Source organism: Mucor mucedo (genome assembly GCF_025094135.1).
Source record: "Mucor mucedo strain NRRL 3635 chromosome Unknown EV154scaffold_242, whole genome shotgun sequence".
Lineage (NCBI taxonomy): Eukaryota > Fungi > Mucoromycota > Mucoromycetes > Mucorales > Mucoraceae > Mucor > Mucor mucedo.
The window spans coordinates 31,329-50,863 of NW_026252526.1; the positions used below are offsets into that span (position 1 = coordinate 31,329).

The 19,535-nt window shown below is 37.9% G+C and overlaps 3 protein-coding genes across 3 annotated transcripts; all 3 read right to left on the minus strand.

The window, feature by feature from the left end:
• Positions 1 to 7,917: 7,917 nt before the first annotated feature.
• On the minus strand, positions 7,918 to 9,776 carry EV154DRAFT_488351 (uncharacterized protein; the record flags this gene model as incomplete). The annotated part of the gene is made up of 6 exons (XM_051599104.1): positions 7,918 to 7,944; positions 8,040 to 8,114; positions 8,388 to 8,490; positions 8,692 to 8,711; positions 9,390 to 9,567; positions 9,712 to 9,776. 6 exons carry the CDS (start codon positions 9,774 to 9,776, stop codon positions 7,918 to 7,920), a joined length of 468 nt encoding a protein of 155 aa, XP_051450579.1.
• A 3,871-nt stretch (positions 9,777 to 13,647) lies between these two features.
• Positions 13,648 to 15,714, minus strand: EV154DRAFT_607959 (uncharacterized protein; the record flags this gene model as incomplete). Its single annotated transcript, XM_051607646.1, has 4 exons — positions 15,291 to 15,714; positions 14,493 to 15,233; positions 14,037 to 14,460; positions 13,648 to 13,765 (listed from the first exon to the last, which is right to left on the minus strand). Exons 1-4 carry the CDS (start codon positions 15,412 to 15,414, stop codon positions 13,648 to 13,650), a joined length of 1,407 nt encoding a protein of 468 aa, XP_051450580.1. The 5' UTR covers positions 15,415 to 15,714.
• Positions 15,715 to 16,318: 604 nt separating this feature from the next.
• EV154DRAFT_488353 (uncharacterized protein) lies at positions 16,319 to 17,135 on the minus strand (the record flags this gene model as incomplete). The annotated part of the gene is made up of 3 exons (XM_051599105.1): positions 16,319 to 16,509; positions 16,537 to 16,897; positions 17,109 to 17,135. The coding sequence occupies 3 exons, from the start codon at positions 17,133 to 17,135 to the stop codon at positions 16,319 to 16,321; spliced, it is 579 nt and encodes a 192-aa protein (XP_051450581.1).
• Between the last annotated feature and the right edge of the window lie 2,400 nt (positions 17,136 to 19,535).

Sequence of the window (19,535 nt, forward strand, 5' to 3'; positions counted from 1 at the left end):
ATTGGGGTTATATTTTGGTAACTCGAGTTTGTTATCCGTCTAAATCATAAAAATCATAGAATTCCCGTCCGTTTTCCGTCAAAATCCAATAAGTTTGAGTACTCTGGTCCGTTATCCCTCAAAATCCGTTGACTTTAGGGTACTCCGGTCCGTTATCTCTGAAAATCCGTTGACTTTAAGGTACTCCGGTCCGTTATTGTTGTTATGCGATAATTCAGAGAATTCTGGTCCATTCTCCCTACAGATCCGATACTTAAACGTTCCCTGATTACATTAAACTAATGACCAAAATACATTATAAGAAATTAGAAACCGTTCCGAAATGGTTCAAGAATTCTAAACTTATATGGGGATTATCTGAGCTAATTTCAGATATAAGGTAAGTGGCAAACCATATCAGAACATCCTTAAACGTGCGCTGAATTTCAAAAACGTATATACAGTGCCCTCAAAAGTGTCGTAACCGTTTAAGGTTTTCGTATTTTGTGAAATGACATCACATACTGATTCACAGGGAGACTTTCCAAACATTTTTATTTTTCAGTTTTTTGTTATTATTAAGTTATGGATCCGGTTAACAGCGCTTAATAGGAAATATATCAGATATTATCACTCTTACAAGATGTTAAACCCTTTTTTTCCTTAAGCTTTACTGAAACATTTTTCTTCAAAACATGTAACCCATTTTGAGTCTACCACATTTTTGTTTAGTCCAATGCTGCTCTAATGGTATCATTTCTTTCGAGACTGGTTCCAGTATTGGTGTATTTAACAGAGCTATAAACAAAACTAATCATGATAACTAGTTCAATTAGCGGGCCGGTGAGGAGTGGATCGAGGCAAGAGCAGAACAAAATAATTATTATGGGGAGGACAAAAGAAACAGACATTATATATCTATAAGTATTAATACATATAAAATGGATGAGAGTAGAAAACGTTTAATTGAAAGAAAAAAACATAGACAAGATCTTGAATACAGAAATATGAACAAATAAACCTGATTACAGTAACAGAGGAGTGTGTGGTGACCTAGCAAGGATATAGCCATATTAGAGCTAACAAAGGTTTATCCATGCTGATAACATTTGTGATATAAGCTTTACAATAAATGTCACAGTATGAACTATAACGATGTTACATCACAAGTCTTACTTAGTACGTCTGAGAAATGTTTAAAATTTAGTTTAAAGCAAAGAGAGTTAAGAAGACTTGACATATATTGGAACAAGACTAAATTAGTGACTATGTAATAATCGTATACATTTTTGGTTAATCTATGAAAACTTCAAGATAGCACTAGAGATATGAACACAGAAGACAGTCTTTTATATAACTACTGGTACATTTCATTTATTATTAAAAGACAATCTTATAATCAGTCTCAAACTATTCCGATAGTTTTTTTATAATTTTACTTTTCCTTAAAACACAACATTTACTAAGCAGACGTATTCAAGATAATTCCTCACTATAAAACCAAGAAAATAACAATATCAACAAATATTATTTTCCTGACACACTTTTAAGTATCCTACATTCTACAGATAGCTAAAAAAACTATCTCTTACACTGCTATCAAATTTATAGAAAAAAAAATTAATTTTATCCGAAGCTGAAAGCTATTAGAAAAAATGCATTACAAGAAAAGGATAAAAAAATATTTTTCAAAAGTCGAAAACAGTTTATAAAGATGTGGAAATATTTTTAATAGCTTAAGACTCGTCTTTGCTGAGTATTTAAGTTGTTAAAAAAAGTAAATCCTATAAAGCCGATCCGATACAAGACAATCAGATATATGAACGCAAAAGATAATGGTGTCAACAGGCAAAACGGCAGACAGCAACGGTAGCAGGCCCTGTTATAATAGTTTTACAATCATATCAATTAGCCGTCCACGAAATAATATTGACAGAGATCTATAATCGAACAGATAACCATAGTTGCTTGCAAACAAATGCCCAAGTTGAAGATTAAGTCTTATTTATAGCGTAAGTTTGAAGAAGTAGTATTTGTAAAAGTTTTAGCGGTAACTAGATCATTTCGAAATATGATATTTATGGACTAGCAATTTTAATAAAAGTCAGCTTTTAAAATAGTATAAATAGTCCCCATTATTTCGTAGTTAAAACTTCAGTCAAATAAAGTAACAAGGACTTATAATCGAACCTATAGTACCAATGTTTTTTTTTTGTATACTTTATATTTCTTTTCTCAAATCAGAAGTAATTGATTTGTAATAGTGCTCTTCACCAAATTAGCAACCTTGTGTAAATGACTGGCAGACACCATCAGTCTTCGCTTCAACTTGTTATGAGCACCGTAAACTCTGGATGTATTGATGGTGCCAAGATGAAGGTGCTTATTGATCCAAGGGTTGGCAAAATGTTCTTTCAACGGCACCCATGTTGACTAACGATACGCAAACAGTGCGAGGTATCTTGCGTTCAACCCATAATTATCTCTCAGGACACTCCCGTTTCGCTACAGTCTTTCTTCATTGAAACTGTTCATACAGCGATTCCATCTGACCATAAACTTATTGCAGCCATCATCTGTTAAAAAACATTTTTTGCATATGGCCAACAGGTTCTTGTTGATATGCCAACGGCAGATAAGAATTGTGCTGGATTCATAAATTGTCTCTATAGCACCTTTTAATGCCAAATTACGGTCAATAGCAATAATACTACAATCAAACTCCTCTGAATAGCACCAAAACAACTTCATACGTAATGTTGAAATCGCCCACTCATAACTGGCTCGGGTTTCGTGTTTTTAAAAAACACCGCACACAAAAAATGTCTTATTGTAGCAATCCATGCCAACAACGTGCAACAATAGCATACCAAATTTGTTGGTGTTTTAAGTGCAATCCATCAAAAGCACTTGAGGAAAACACCCAACCATTTCCGAGGAATGAGAGTGCGCAAAAAAAGGTTTTTGATGGTACCGCCTCATTCCAGTTGTACGCGTAAATAAATCCAGAGTCGGCTTTAGAGAACTGATTCAAGAGAGCTTGCAAAGGAGAGTTAAAATCAAAATACACTTCACGAATTTTCTGTCTGGCATTGTAAAGCGTAATAGGTCTGAAGTAATCACCAGAGAAGTTTTAGCGAAAGTAAATCAAGATATCTTGAGGTGAGCAATTAGCAATCGTCATATCCTTGATTACCTTCATGTGATTCTCTCCAATCTGGCATGCAGTGGAATGACCAGCGAGAGAATTAGCAGACTGATGATTATGTCCACTGTGGTTTAAGTGCAGGGTGAATTTTGCAGTACAAACGCGCTGTTATTTTCTCCCACTGGAACCGACCACCCACTTGAAAGGGCAATCGTTGCATCCTGTCTTAGAAAGTATTTTACCGGTGGAGTTACTGCTGTTTTTTCCATTGCGATCGCACTTGAATTCCCAAGACTTAAGGCGTTGATCGGGGTACAGTGCATCTATTTTACAATAAACAATTTTCGTTAAAACGGACATTTTCAGAACTTAAAAGTCCGATTTCTAAACTGCTGATTTTCATATTTTTTGACAGAGAAATCTAATTTATCGCGGGAAAATGTTTAACCGGGATATATCCTATGGATTTTGGAGGCCATAAAATATAGGTCGAGAACTAAATTCTGAGTGATTAGTTATAGTTACACAGACATCCGGGTACCCGAAAATTCGCCAAAATTCGGGCGCTTCCGAAAAAACAACTTTCGAGAGTCTGAGATTAAAATTGACGGAGTAATTATTGGTCAAAGTTTTAAAATTCGGTTATTAAATTATATTGCAGCGGCTAAACACGGTGCGTGGTCATCCGTAGATGTATTCGACGTGTAATTGAAGCGCGCATTTAATGCAATTTATTTGACGTGTCTGTGTTTAAAAATGATGGAGTAATCAGCTCCCAAAGTTTGGTATTATTGTTTCTTGCTAATAAACCACTCAGGGAACAGTTTATGTGGTCATCCGTATATGCAGTCTATGTCAAATTTTAACGCGCTTCGGATGCAGTTATTTTTAAACTTCTGACTTACGAATTGAGCAAGCAATTGGCTTTAAATACTTTGTTTTTTGGATTTGTTAATAATAAATCACTTACGGAACAATTTATGGGGTCATCCGCATATGCATTCTGTGTCTGGTTTTAGCGCGCTTCATGTGCATTTAATTTTAAATTTCTGAAATACGAATTGAGCCAGTAATCCGTCTTGAAAGTTTATCTATAGGATATGCTGATTATTAACCGCTTTGTTAATAGCTAATGAGGACATCAGTGTATGAACTTGACCTCCAACTTTAGCGCACATTAAATAAAACTAGAATTAAGATTCTGAATGGACAATCGAGGGACCAAACGTTCATCCAATTTGTAAAAGGTTTCTTGCAGTCATATTTTAACAATTATTTAAAATTCCAAATTACGTTTGTAGTAAAATTGAATCAATTGTAATGTTGTAGCTTAGCGGTTAAGTTGCTTGCTAAGGAAACAGTCGGTCAAGAGTTCAAATCTCGATCCGACTTCTTTTTGCCACCAAAATCTATAAACATTTAAAAGCAGTCCTAAGTTAGAAACGATTGTTTGTGGCTTATGCCGACATAAAAAACTTTTTATTCCTATATTAGAAAACTTTCTCCTTTTCTTCATGTAAGTTTTGTTATAATTTAGATCTCGGCATCGGTTACTAATGAAAATGATTCATTTTTTATACCGCTTTATTTTTCAACTGAACTTCATCTTTTAAATCAAAATTCTTTCAACTTTCAACCTTAATCATTTTTGTCATTCAGCAATTTCATAATGAGTTCTGCTATTATTGTTCCCAATTATGTTGAGGATGATTCGCGAGTTTCAACAAGCATTCGTGGTCGTAGACCTGGCCAAGTTGTTGCTGCCTATGGATCCAGAGAACCAATTAATGCTATAGCTACTCATATTGATAACCTTTCAGGCCGTACCGCTGAAACTGAAGAGTAAATACACAAATATTTTTTCGGCAGGTTTATGATGACTAATACTATCTTAAACAATAGATACGTCGGTGAAGATCTCGGCGTTTTTCAAGCGGAAGATGTGAAGTGTAACGTGGGTGGTTGTGAAAAAGACATGTACCGTAGCTGGAGAGAGTCACGCCAAAGATTTTACTACCATTGTGGAGGAAGCAGTGACACACATAAACCTAGAGTCCAGACATCCGCCAAAAACACTTTTTTTTACCGCCGAAAACTACCAATTGATGTCACTTACCGCGCTTTAACCAAGTACGTTCAACAAACATCAATGACAAACGTTTGTAAAGACTACAAAACCACCATGCCGACCCTGGGTAAAATCGGAAGGGACCTAAACATTTTGATGCTCAATGACTTTACGAAAAACAACCTTCCTTTTCGTTTGGGTTCTACACCAGGGTGCGACCACATCCAAATTGATGAGTCGAAATTTGGTAAACAAAAGCACCACCGGGGTCATCGTGTCGAAGGTGTATGGGTTTTTGGAATGGTTGAGGCTATCAAAGTCGGCGAGGAGATGAAAAAACACCGTGGCGTCTGGTATAAAAAACCAATCTTTTCTGCTGGTAGATTTTTTGTATGTACTGTTCCTAATCGTACGACGGCAACTCTAAAGCCAATCATCGAGGCACATTGCGTACGTGGTTCTGTAATTCGATCAGATGGTTGGAGAGGTTACACTTTTATGCATCCCGCTGATGTTCAAAACCCAGATGGCTCCTACCAGGATAACTCACATGCATACCAAGACGGTGATTACTTCTTCCGCCAACATCAGGTTGTCAATCATTCGGAGAACTTTGCTACGGAGGACCAGGTGAAGGGTAACCATACGGAAGGTCTTATCCACACAAATTTGATTGAAGGTATGTGGCTCGATGTCAAGAAGTCCATAGCACCACGCTACCGAAACGAAGAGTTTTGTGCTGATAAACTTCTGGAATATCTTTGGCGTAGAGAGAACAAAAAAGTCTTCGAAAGCCTCAACAGGGCCCTAAAAGAGGTGGAATTCTCTAACAGTCTCGATGATCTGGATAGCCTTGTCGTGATTACGCGTGGTCTTAATGGACTTTCTGAGGTTGAGCAAGCTCGTCACGATGAAAGACTGGAACGAAGACGTGCTGCTACCATTGAACGGAATAGAAATGCGGCTAATGCTACCACCAATGCCAGTAACGAATCCGAAACATCTGGTAGTGAAAGCGAAGAAGAAGCTAGCAGTTCTCCTACAGACAGTAGCTCTGAAGAGGACTCGGACTTTAGTGGCTCGGGTTTTCCTGAAGGTGGTCTGTCTTCTGAGGATTTAAATGAAAACCAACCCGCCCATCATAATAGCGGCCAATCGTCCTTTGTTGAATCCCCCATCAACACGAATGAGGTTCCGCGAGCAACAAGAGCAAGTGTAGCTCAATTGGAACCCCGTAATCGTTCTGTTTCTGGAGGCCAATCCTCATCTCGCCGTCCCGTCGGAAGACCCCCATCTGCCAATAAGAGGGTACGCGAAAGTAGTGGTGCCGGTCCTGGTCGTCCTTCCGGATCCCGTACACGTCGTAACACCGAACAGGAATCACCTGCTGCAGTGGTTAGACCATCTCCCAGACCAGTCGGTCGACCTCGTTCTGGACCCGTACGCCGAGTTATTGCAGAATCATCAACCCAACATATACGTCTTAACCCCAGACCTTCCAGAAAATAAATAAATTAAAACTAGACTTTAACATTGTATGTACTTATTCAGCAATACTTTCTTACCTAATGTGATATAAAGCATTTGCTTATTATACAATACACGTTTAAAAGTTGTATGTATAGTATATCTTACTTAACCAGGCCAATATTTACAAAACATTTGATATGGTACAAACCTATAAATTATACTGCCATATTTCAAGATAACCATAAAACCAAACAAAGTTCATTCTCATATAGTCAATGACCGTACAATAGTTTATAATGTTATTTCGTCATAACTTGCTCAAATTCACAAAAGAATTTCATCTTTACTTAACCTATAAAATAAGCATTAATAATATATTCACCAAACTCCACATTTTTGTCCCGTCATGTTTAAAATCACCGAACAGGTTTCTAGTTCAACGTCTTCTTAGAACTTATTCAATGACTTAATATTCTTTGGAAACATTGTCGGTTTCATTCGGAGGTTTTTACATTCAAATCATCTGCTAATTATAACGCTCTAATCATAGCTTATCGAACGTACTAAATGAAACTTTCTCTTTTACGCAGTAAATAAACGTGATTTGATCTTCATGTTAGATGCTTAAGTCACTTATGCAAAAGAACCAAACGTTGTATGTAAAACTATTGAATGATCCTCTAAATAATTCTAAATTTATTAAAGTCCCACTTAATGGTACTTCTTTTAAGTAATCGCATATTCTTTCCGTAAATCAAGATTTTAGGTAAATTACATTCGTGTTCATTGAACTCGTTTAATACTGTACATGACATTTTTTGTCGTTTTGACCTAACTTTGATTTTTGCCTTCTTTCGGATTTTTTTTAAAAAAGGTTTTAAACGTTTTATATTGAATGATACTGGCCTTCATATACCACGCATTTCTGATTTTGTCGAGCAAATTACACTATTATGTAAATGTATTGTATCTTCTTTAGTTCACAACTACAGAGTCCGGTCCTCACTGTTGAAGAACTTTTGTTGTAAACTTTATCTTTAATTTATTTCATTAACGCTATTGAAACTTGCCTGTTACAATAATGTAGTACGTATTTAGCAAGGCCTTCTATCCTTTTCTTTTTCATTATTTTTTTTAAACGTTTGAGTGTTTTATAAAAAAGCTACTCCCTCTACGTTGCATGCCCGTGAGAAACAATTTTCATTAAAATGTAATGATTCTAGCTTTGCCAAAAATAATAAAAACCAGATGTTTAAAATGATATTCGCAAAAAATGTACCTATACACATATGGGGAAAAAATAATAGTAATAAATCATAAAAGAAAAAAAATATTTTGAAGAAAAATCAAAATTCGGTAAGGGGTCGAACTTACGGCTTTATCTAAGCAAGCACTATGACTAAACCACTGAACCATAAGATCAAGCTTTGAATTGTAAACCTCAGATGTCTAGTTGACCCTTACGTAATAACCTAGCACGTGACTATCACGTGAACCTATTCCTATTGGCTAGAAGAGTACTCTTCAAAGTACAAGTACAAAATAAAGTATGAGATAAAAGATGAAGATTTATTAATTTTAATGTGGGGTTATTTATACTATCTAATTTGATTAATGTTTCATATGTGCGTAGTTGTTTTCATGCTAAATTAGTTTATAGCTTTGCTTGTTTGTTCTTATGACATATAGTTTTGTTTTCTTGTTTGGTCTTGCCTTCGTGACCTTTGGCTTAAACCTTCGTTTGGGTCTTGTGAGTTCCATTGCGTCATAATAGTTCTCGGTACCGGGCTCTTGTACTGGAACTATTTTATTGGCTGGATTGGTTCTGACAGAATTCGAAATATTGTAAACATAAATCTTACAGGTACATTATTGAAATTGACCATTTTCGTAAGCGTGATGATTCTCTGTCATACTTCAACAGTTATTACTTGGAAGGTTAATAACTTTAATGGTTGTTACACGTTTTTTTAAGTCTTTCTTCAACGGTTGAGATGTTAAATCAGAACCAGCCCAGATTACTTACTTTGAGAATTGATTACGGGTCTAAATATTGATTCAAAAATAGTAAATTAGTTATATCTACTGCACGCTAAAGTGAGACATCGATTTAATACGCCGAGAAACCCATAAGACACCAAGAAATTGTTTTGTTACCAACAAATCTAAAAGGAAAAGTATTTAAAGCCGATTACTGGCTCAACTCGTATTTCAGAATTTTAAATTTAAATGCATATGAAGCGCGTTAAAATCTGACATAAAATGCATATGCGGATGACCCCATAAATTGTTTCGTAAGTGATTTATTATTAACAAATCCAAAAAACAAAGTATTTAAAGCCGATTACGTGCTGAATTTGAAAGTCAGAAATTTAAAAATAACTGCATCCGAAGCGCATTAAAATTTGACATAGAATACATATGCGGATGACCTCATAAATTGTTCCGTAAGTGATTTATAATGAACAAATTCAAAACACAAAGTATTTAAAGCCAATTACTTGCTCAATTCGTAAGTCAGAAATTTAAAAATAACTGCATCCGAAGCGCATTAAAATTTGACATAGAATGCATATGCGGATGACCACATAAACTGTTCCCTGAGTGGTTTATTAGCAACAAACAATAATACCAAACTTTAGCAGCTGATTACTCCATCATTTTTAAACACAGAAACCTAAAATAAATTGCATTAAATGCGCGCTTAAATTACACGTCTAATACATCTACGGATGACCACACACCGTGTTTAGCCGCTGCAATATAATTTAATAACCGAATTTTAAAACTTTGACCAATAATTACTCCGTCAATTTTAATCTCAGACTCTCGAAAGTTGTTTTTTCGGAAGCGCTCGAATTTTGGCGAATTTTCGAGTACCCGGATGTTTGTGTAACTATAACTAATCACTCAGAATTTAGTTCTCGACCTATATTTATTTACGGCCCGGATGTTTGTGTAACTATAACTAATCACTCAGAATTTAGTTCTCGACCTATATTTATTTACGGCCTGGATTTTTATGAATTTTTGCACTGTAAAACACCTCCCGGACATCTTTGGGTCTCCCCACTGTAAATGGCCAATTTTGTTTTGCCATCTGTAAAACATTTTGTGTGAAAAAAAAAATCCGGATCTATTAGTTTGTGGAGAACTCTCTAATAAAGAATTTAATAGAGCCGGATTTGGATACCTGTTGAATTCATCGAGGAGATAGAGTTTTTTTTTTTTTTGAAAAATCGGAGCCAAAAATTGTTCATTGTAAAATAGATGCACTGTAGTAACGAGAACCGCCCAAAGAATTAAGGTAGCCGTTCTCCTTGCAATGATCGATCACATACTTTTCGAGAGTTTCGTTATAGCTAAACTCAAGTTGAGAAGGGGCAGAAGTAGACGAAACGTCGAAGGTTTCGTCCTCGAGATCTTCGTCGAGATCATTGTCGAGATCATTGTTAAGATCATCTACATCGTTGACGCTTTCAAAATTTCTTCTGATTCGAAAGGGAAGGGGCTCCTGAAAATCATTGTCAGAAAATTGGGAGGTGTTTTCGTTTGATAAAGACATTGAAACAATAAAAAGTTAAAACAAACGTAACGGGATTGGGATGAAAGTAGAAAGGTACAATTTATTCATGCTTTGACAGAGCAGTCCCGCGGAAATGTCAAAATATAAGTGAAATCAAATCCGCAGTTTCATAGGTCCAAAAAGACCAAAAGAATTCGAGGGGGTGAAAATAACAATTCCCTTATCAGGTCAGAGATTCTGTGTGTGGTGGTCTCCTATATTGTTGCTATATTAAATACATTCATATCTATGACATCAATACATTAACAATGATGAAGGAATCAATTACCCAATATAGATAGTTAGTACTATCATATCACAAGGTTACAAGAACACAGTGACTAAGGCTTACGAAAGTTATGGAAGGACAATGTGTCTAAGATGACAGTAATTCCAAGTGTAACATATCTACAAAATAAGCAGTTAAAGGTAACAGGATACACACTGGGAAAATGATAACAGCTTTAAAGATGCAGTAAAGATAGTAGCACAGCAGATAGTCATTTTTATAAAAATACTTGTTCATTATATTTCATAATAAAGACAATCTTATAAACAGTCTCATTTTACTTATATACTGCCTTATAATTTTACTTACCTACAAATACAACCCTGTGTTAAAAACAATCGGTTTTCAGGTTAGAGAATCTGGTACCTAGCTCAAGATCTTTCTCGTTGTCACTCACTCTCTCACTCTCTCACTCTCTGTACTATGAATGTCGTCAACAAAAAAATGTTTTATTTTTGTTTTAAAAAAACTGATTGTAGAAGTCCCACGGTGTTTCGACACCGATAGCTAGAACTGAAGGAACCCGTTGATTTTGGAATAACTCACGCAGGTTTAAACCTGCAAAAAAAATTATAGTCCGCAAGGACTGCTGCTCTTGCCCGTTGTAATTTGGATGGAGGGAACAAGTTCACCAACAACAAAGCGGTAAGACCTGCGTCCTCTACAATCGGAGCAATAAAGGCTCCAAGTTTCAACGCGAGTCGAAATGATTCTAACTCAAAATGTGTTGGGTTGGGTGAGTGAAGCACTACATTTTTGTTTGATAAAGATAAATAAGTTAAGATAATTTTGAAAACATCATTGAACAACTTACAAGCAGGTTGGCGCACGGTGAGCACCCCATCATTCATTAAAAAAAGGATCAAAGCCAGAAGAAGGTTTCGAACCTGTGATGCGGCTATGTTTCCTTTTAAGAAAATATACTCCCTTACGACCGTATTCAACTCCAACTGCCCTCTAGCAACACGAGCAAAGGGAATGGAATGGCATTTGTCGTGGTTGTGATTGCGTGTAAAATACCAACAGGAACACGTCGAGAACGGTCACCAACTAGAGAGAGATACAACATTACATAGATGCAGGTTGATTTTATCGAGTAACCATTACTATGGTAACAAACTTACCTTCATTCTGGCGGGCGAAAAAGTCAGGGGGAGGGGCCGCCACAAAGGGAGCCGCAGGAGAAGCCGCAGGGGAAGTCGCCCCAAAGAGCGCCGCAGAAGGAGCCGCAGACAAGGGCGCGGGAGTAGCCGCAGGAGGAGTCGTACCAGGAGCCACAGGAGAAGCCACAGGAGAAGCCGCAGACGAAGAAGCCATAGAAGCATGGGCGGCAAAAGAAGCAACGGCAGAGAACACCGGACGAAATAGGGAACGATAAAAGCAAGTACACTATCAGAAGAAGAAGAAGAAGAAGAAAGCAGAGAGAGAAAGAAAGGGACTGAGACAATAGAAGCAAATTAAATTAGCGACAAGCAATTTGATTTGGATGCACATACCATTTTTGGATTTAGATGTAAAAAATGAGAGCTATTGAATGGTACTAGTCTTGGGGTCTAGACATCGGTAACCATTAGGGGGTGCGAAACATTAAATTTTTTCAAAAATCGCGGGAATTTTATTTCGAAGTTCCGGGAATCTTTTTAGACTGGGAAAACTCGTCATAAGCCAAATACAGCTCTAGCTTCCCCTTTTCACATTAAACCATTTTTCATAAATATTATCTTTTATTTTCAACTTTTAAAATGCCCAAACAATTTACTATACAGCAAACTTTGAGCGAGATGAAGTCTTTGCTCAAGCACAATGTTATCATTGAAAATGAAGAAGAAGTGGAAGAGATGCACGAACTCTTGAGTGGATTAGAAACGAAACGTGTTCTCAACAGTGGACCTGGCATTCCTAAACTGGACCAGTATCGCTAGTATTTCCTCGAAGTTGAATGACGAAGAGTTTGTTAAGATTTGTAGAATAAATAAGGACTCGTTCTTAAAGGTCCTTCGCTTGATTGAAGGTCACGCAGTCTTCAAAAACCAGAGTTTCATTCCCCAAAGGGATGTTCACGTTCAACTTCCAGTAACCTAGAGACGATTAAGTCATGATGGAACTGGTAACATCATTGAGCAGATTGCAACTTTGTTTGGAATCAGCAAAGGCTCTGTCACTGACTACACCAACCGCTGTTTTAAGGCAATCACCGACAACCTTAAACACTTGATGAGCTGGCCTAACAAGGAACAAAGAGAAAGAGCAGCTGAAGCCATCAAAAGGCAGCACTTTTTTCGTAATTGTACTGGATACATCGATGGCACCCATTTTCGCCTTTCTCAAAAGCCTACCGACTGCCCCGAATCCTATTACAATAGAAAGGGGTTCTATTCTGTAAACTGTCAGGTTGTTTGTGATGAACGAAAAATCATTTTGGGGTTCCAATCAGGACAACAAGGATCGATGTGTGACGCCACATGTGTTGAGCATGCTAGCTTCATGATTAATACAGAAGCCAAGTATCTAACATGTGGCGATGCTGCAGGCCATGAGTACCTTCTCGGTGATTCCGTATATGCTCTTCATCCATTTGTGCTTACTCCATACAGAAGACCCCAGGTGGTAAGTTCGGTGAAGTGCGAAGACTTCAACAAGGTTCACTCTTCCGCCCGAGTTGCTGTTAAAAATACCATTGGTGTATTAAAGGAAAAATGGAGAATCTTGAAGAACATTCCGATTCAGATCAATTGTGAGGAGGATATCATCAGAATACATGAATTGGTACATGTATGCGGTCTTTTGCACAACTATTTGTTCTTGGAAAATGACAATTTTGACGGTGATTTCTATGAGGATGTTGACGTCGGGCAGTCGAGATTAGACCTGGTGTTGCTGGAGTTCTTTGACAACGTCAACAGTGTTTCCAGCCGTATATTGAGTACTTGGAGGAATTCCGTTGCTGCAGTAGTTTTAGTAGATTATGCAGTACATTTCGGATATGATAATGAATAAACCAACTGAGTTGATATAATGTGCGTTTGTGTTGAAAGGATTGGATTGCGTCCTTGCTCTCAAGGTTTCTGAACAATGAATGTAAATATATTTGTAAGATAAAAAAAACTTTATTTAAAAAGAAAAAATTATTAATCTACATCTGTTGAAGGATTACCGTCGTCGTGCTCATCTTCATCTTTATCAAGATTGTAAAGATACTCTTTATCATCATATACATCATCATCATCGACAGGATCCCTCAGAGATCTACGAAAACAGCCAGATGTCTGGTAATTTCCGTAAATGACGATGTATTGAAGGCGTTCGTTGTCGGACAAGTAACAAGCAATTGAGACATACCCAAATCGAACTCCCTCTGACTATTTTCCCTCAATACGTCGTCCCTTCTCAACTGAGCCTCGCGATACTCGGAAGAAAAGTCTCTTTTGATCCTCTTGTTTCTCATGGCGTGATCGGGATCAACACGGATGCGATCAGCCGTTCGCATTTCAGGCTGAACGGCACCAGCGTGACTAACACCTCCACGACCACGACCACGAGCAAGACCACGAGCACGACCACGAGCACCACCACGACCACCAACACCAGCACCGCACCAGCACCAGCACCAGCACCAGCACCAGCACCAGCACCAGCACCAGCACCAGCACCAGCACCAGCACCAGCACCAGCACCAGCACCAGCACCAGCAACACGAGCACCACCAGCAACACCACCAGCAACACCACCACCAGCACGAGTAGCACTACCACTGTTGACATTGCTGTCATGGTCCACAGCATGATACGATCCAGCGTCATCAAAATCTCCACCATCATCAAAAGAAAAGGAATCGAACCAATTATTCTCTGATGATGATTCAAATAATGGTGTGCGACTTGATGGCTGGGTATTAGATGGAGCCAACAGACCAGAAGAAGCAACATTGGTAGCTGGTACTTCTACAGATGACGGCTGCCAGACGAAGCTTCACCAAAAGCAGGACGAGGGAAAGAGACAGGTTCGTTTGAGAATGGCCCAACAGAAGAAAAACGGAAAGAGGGAGAACGCTCAGTAGACACAGGTGAAGCAGACAAAGACCTAGCAGCCAAAGGAGCACCAGAGGAAAGTGAAGCACCAGCAGCCAATGGAGCACCAGCAGCCAAAGGAGCACCAGCAGCCAAAGGAGCACCAGCAACCAAAGGAGAACCAGAAGCCAAAGGAACATCAGCAGCTAAAGGAGCACCAGAGGAAAGAGAAGCAGATATTCTTGTTGAAGATTCAGCTGAATCACTTCCAACTAACAATCGACTGACCTCTTCAATCGCCTCTTGTTGACCACCAAAATCTGCAAACGTTTGTGCCTCAATTGCAGCTAATGATGGCCTTACTCTGTTGGAGTATGTGTAGTCGGTACCACCATGAGCACCATGGCAAGCTACACAATAAGGAGTTATGATTGGTCTAGCACTATGCAGAGCAGCAAAACGAGAAAATCCAATACACAAATGTTCACACTTGATCTCGATGGAGGTCAGTCCACGTTTAATGTCATCTGTAGTCAAGCCAAAACCGGTAGAGTTCATATCTCTTTCTACATCGCGATACTTTGCGAGTTGGCGTTCAAAACGTTTTCCAACCGATTTGAAATTCCAGGAAGACGGAATTACTTCATCTGCCAGAAGTTGCTGAAACAACCTCTCAATGATATCTCTTTTTTTTATCTGACTACCAGCTGAAGGAGCGGACGACTTTTATCCACCAAGATATATCTTAAAAAGATCTTGATTACTCTCAAAGAAACCAATCATAGCCTTAATTTGACCAGGTGTAGTTTTGGTTCTATCAAGGCTTTTATCTGCGGAATCGTTGTTGGAAGGACCGCCACCAGTGTTTCTGTTTATTTGATCAGACATTTTAGATTATACGTTTTAGAGAAAGTTAAGAAGAAAAAAGGTAAGTTAAAAACTTAGAAAAACTTTATAATACAAACACAGATGCGATTTGATGCTTTTAGATTATCATAAAATAAATAAAATGTTACATTTTTACGTCATATTTCCTTCTCAACAACGAATAGAAAATGATTATTCTCTCCCGAGATTTCTGGGGAATACTTTTTCTTGCCCGCAAAATCTCGGGCACAAAAAATCGTTCGCGCAAAGTTTAGGGAATTTGGCTGGCGAAAAATTCCCGGGAATGTTTTTTAGAAATTACAGTGCATCTATTTAACAATGAACAATTTTTGGCTCCGATTTTTCAAAAAAAATAAAAACTCTATCTCCTCGATGAATTCAACAGGTATCCAAAATCCGGCTCTATTACATTCTTTATTAGAGAGTTCTCCACAAACTAATAGAGCCGGAATTTTTTTTTTCACACAAAATTTTTTACAGATGGCAAAACAAAATTTGCCATTTACAGTGGGAAGACCCAAAGATGTCCGGGGGTGTTTTACAGTGCAAAAATTCATAAAAATCCAACGGATATATCCCGGTTAAACATTTTCCCGCGATAAATTAGATTTCTCTGTCAAAAAATATGAAAATCACCAGTCTAAAAATCCGACTTTTAAGTTCTGAAAATGTCCGTTTTAACGAAAATTGTTCATTGTAAAATAGATGCACTGTAAGGAAATAATTTTTTTAATGTTTGGCACCCCCTATTGACATCAGGGCGGAAGTAGTGGCTGGTGTTCTTGGAGTAATGGTAACCACGGTTTCAGAACGCATTGTTTCTGGTGGCCTTGTTGTTTCTTAAGCCGAAATCCCCTCTCATTACCATCAGCATCTGGCGATGGATATCCAGACTGGCCTGCATCTACTTTGCAATGCGAGACTGCACCTTGTCCCGTTTCTCCATGGACTTCAACATCTGACCAAAAAACGTTGTCGAAAGAGCAAGATATTCAGTGAACATTCTACGCTCCGGCTCTCCATGCTCAAAACGACGTGCCTCGACCTCGTTCATAGAGGTGACCAGATGCTCGATCGTTCGGTTTACCGCTCTACCTTAACTGGCACCCCCACGAGTCTCACCCTCCCCAGCACCATCGTTTTTAACAGCTCTTACTCCTCTAGCACCGGCAACTTCACCACGATTATCTATCGTCTCTCCAGCAAGAGAGGTATAGACAGTGTGTGGGATTACGGTGGGCATTTCAATGGTGGGGTTCTCTATCGCATCATGGTAAACCCAGTTTTCAATCGGTGCCGTACCCGTTGCATTGAACCTATCATTGCGATGTCTGAAACCAGCACGAAGAGCAGAACAGTTAGACCACGATGCACTCAAAGGTCTTCTTCCCTTGGTGCTGTTGTTGGTGTTAAATGAGTGAAACAAGGCACGGTACAACGCATTTCGTTCGGCTAGCGTACGAGTGAACTCCAACCGGTTGTTCTAAACAGCATACAATTCAATCACAGCAAAGGCAATGGCCGAATTCCAGTTTGAGCGAGTGTAGCTCGTATCTGAAACTTAATAGTGGCAGCAGCATCCGTGGCATCAGAAGTGGCATTATCAGTGGCAGTAGCAGGTGCATCAGGAAAACGGGGCAGTAGCCGGAACGACGACAGGAACCTTTTCTTTTTCTGAAACAGTAGTAGCATACGACGGTTGGTACCATAGCCTGCACCATTAGCTGTCACTTAAATAAATTGGAAATTTATAGGGTTGTTGTTGTTGTTTTGATTGTTCATTTAAGAAACATTAATGTAAGGAAACAGTAATAAAAATTCTATTTTGTTTTTGGCATTTTAGTAGTCCATTTTAGGACCGTTCATTTCTGTGAGCTTCACATTCGATACCCATTAATTTTTTTAAGCAGTAAATTAATAATAAAAACTTATGGCGACATTATATTTCACAGAATTCAATTTAGAAAACAAATTGATAAGAAAATGTTTTTTAAAAAAACAAATAACAAAAACGGAGCTTGATTATATAAGTACATCTCCTATTTATGAACTCAATATATTTTGTTTGATGTGAGCAGCCTAAATCATAAAAATATGAAAATTTTGGTCCGTTGTCCGTCAAGATCCAATATGTTTGCGTACTCTGGTCCGTTATCCCTCAAAATTCGTTGATTTCAGGGTACTCCGGTCCGTTATCCCTGAAAATCCGTTGACTTTAGGGTACTCCGGTCCGTTATCCCTGAAAATCCGTTAACTGTAGGGTACTCCGGTCCGTTATCCCTACAGATCCGATACTCAAGGGTTCCCTGATTACATTAAACTAATGACCAAAATACATTGTAAGAAATTAGAAACGGTTCCGAAATGGTTCAAGCATTCTAAACTTGTATGGGGATTATCTGAGCTAATTTCACATCTAAGGTGAGTCGCAAATCATATCAGAACATCCTTAAACGTGCGCTGAATTTCAAAAACGTATAAACAGTGCCCTCCAAACTATCGTAACCGTTTAAGGTTTTCGTATTTTGTGTAATGACATCACATACTGATTCATAGGGAGGCTTTCCAAACATTTTTATTTTTCTGTTTTTTGTTATTATTAAGTTATGGATCCGGCTAACAGCGCTTCATAAGAAATATGTAAGCTATTATCACTATTATAAGATGTTAAACCCTTTTTTTTTCATAACCTTTACTGAAACATTTTTATTCTAAACATGTAACCCATTTTTGAGTCTACCACATTTTTCTTTAGTCCAATGCTGCTCCAATGGTGTCATTGCTTTCGAGTCTGGTTCTAGTATTGGTGTATTGAACAGAGCTATAAACAAAATAAATCAAGATAACCTGTTCAATTAGTAGGCCTATGAGGAGTGTATCGGGGCAAGAGCAGAACCGAATAATTATTAGGGTGAGGACAAAAGTAACAGACATTATATATCTATTAGTATTAATACATATATAAAAAGGAATGAAGGTAGAAAAAGGTTTATTCAGAGGAACAGGAAAAATAGATTAGATCTTGAATACAGAAATAAGAATAAATAAACAAGCTGTTATTTATCTTTATTGACAGATTGGGTAAACAAAGGTTGGGGGATCAGATTAACAAAGACAGACTATTAGTCATAGGCCGTTCCGAAGCAAAACTTTTTTTACGTTTTGGGAACAAAAGTATTTAGCTCAAAATAGTAATTTAAACTATAAAAAAACATTTTACCAGCCAAAATTTATGGGGGGTTGGACAATGTACAAATTAGTAATTTATACCCTCGTAGGTGGGGGCTATAAATTACAAAAAGTAAAACAAGTGTGACATGACTTAAAATAATATTTCTAATTACTAAACTAGCATGTTTTATATACTGGTTGTATATGGGCCACATTGCTATCCTCAGTATACTAAAATTATAAGCTAGTACTTATACTGGGGGGACCAAGCCTTTTTACAAATCGAGCGATTTGTTTTTGGAAATAAAGTTTGCTTGGGAACGGCCATATTTAGTTTGGGACATCTTTGGGGTAGCGGGAATAAACACAGATAATTTCGCAGATACATACAGAGGATAACATGAGCTGATATCATTAATGTTTTATAAGGAAGTTCAAAGGCAGAGGTACCAAAGAAACGCATGTTAAATGGTTTTACAAGCACAAGGGACAACGAGGATAAATTATTTGGAACACAGGCGTGAGACAGGATACAATAGTGATGTCTGACAGTGACATGTGTGACAGGAGGCAGAGAACAGAGAACAGGTGGAACAGGGGGAACAGGTGGAAAAGGAACAATGGGCTAGTTGGGTTTCAATAATGGTCTGAGACATTTTGCATGATTATATGTAACTGAAACATAGGCGGTTCATGACAGTCCTCTAACTATCAACCGGCGGGCTGACCGATCGTCTTTCAGTTTTCGTCCGGCAGGTTGACCGTTCCTAAATTATTTTTTGACCGGTCGGTTGACTGGTCGATGTTTAATTGCTAAAACGTGGCTGTAGTGTTCGTTATTTCAGAATATATGGAGCTTTTACGAAAACTGCAATAGCAGAAGGTCAATTATTGTGTCCAAGGCCTATTTGGATATTGAGCTGAAAATTTTATGGCTAGAAAAATACCCA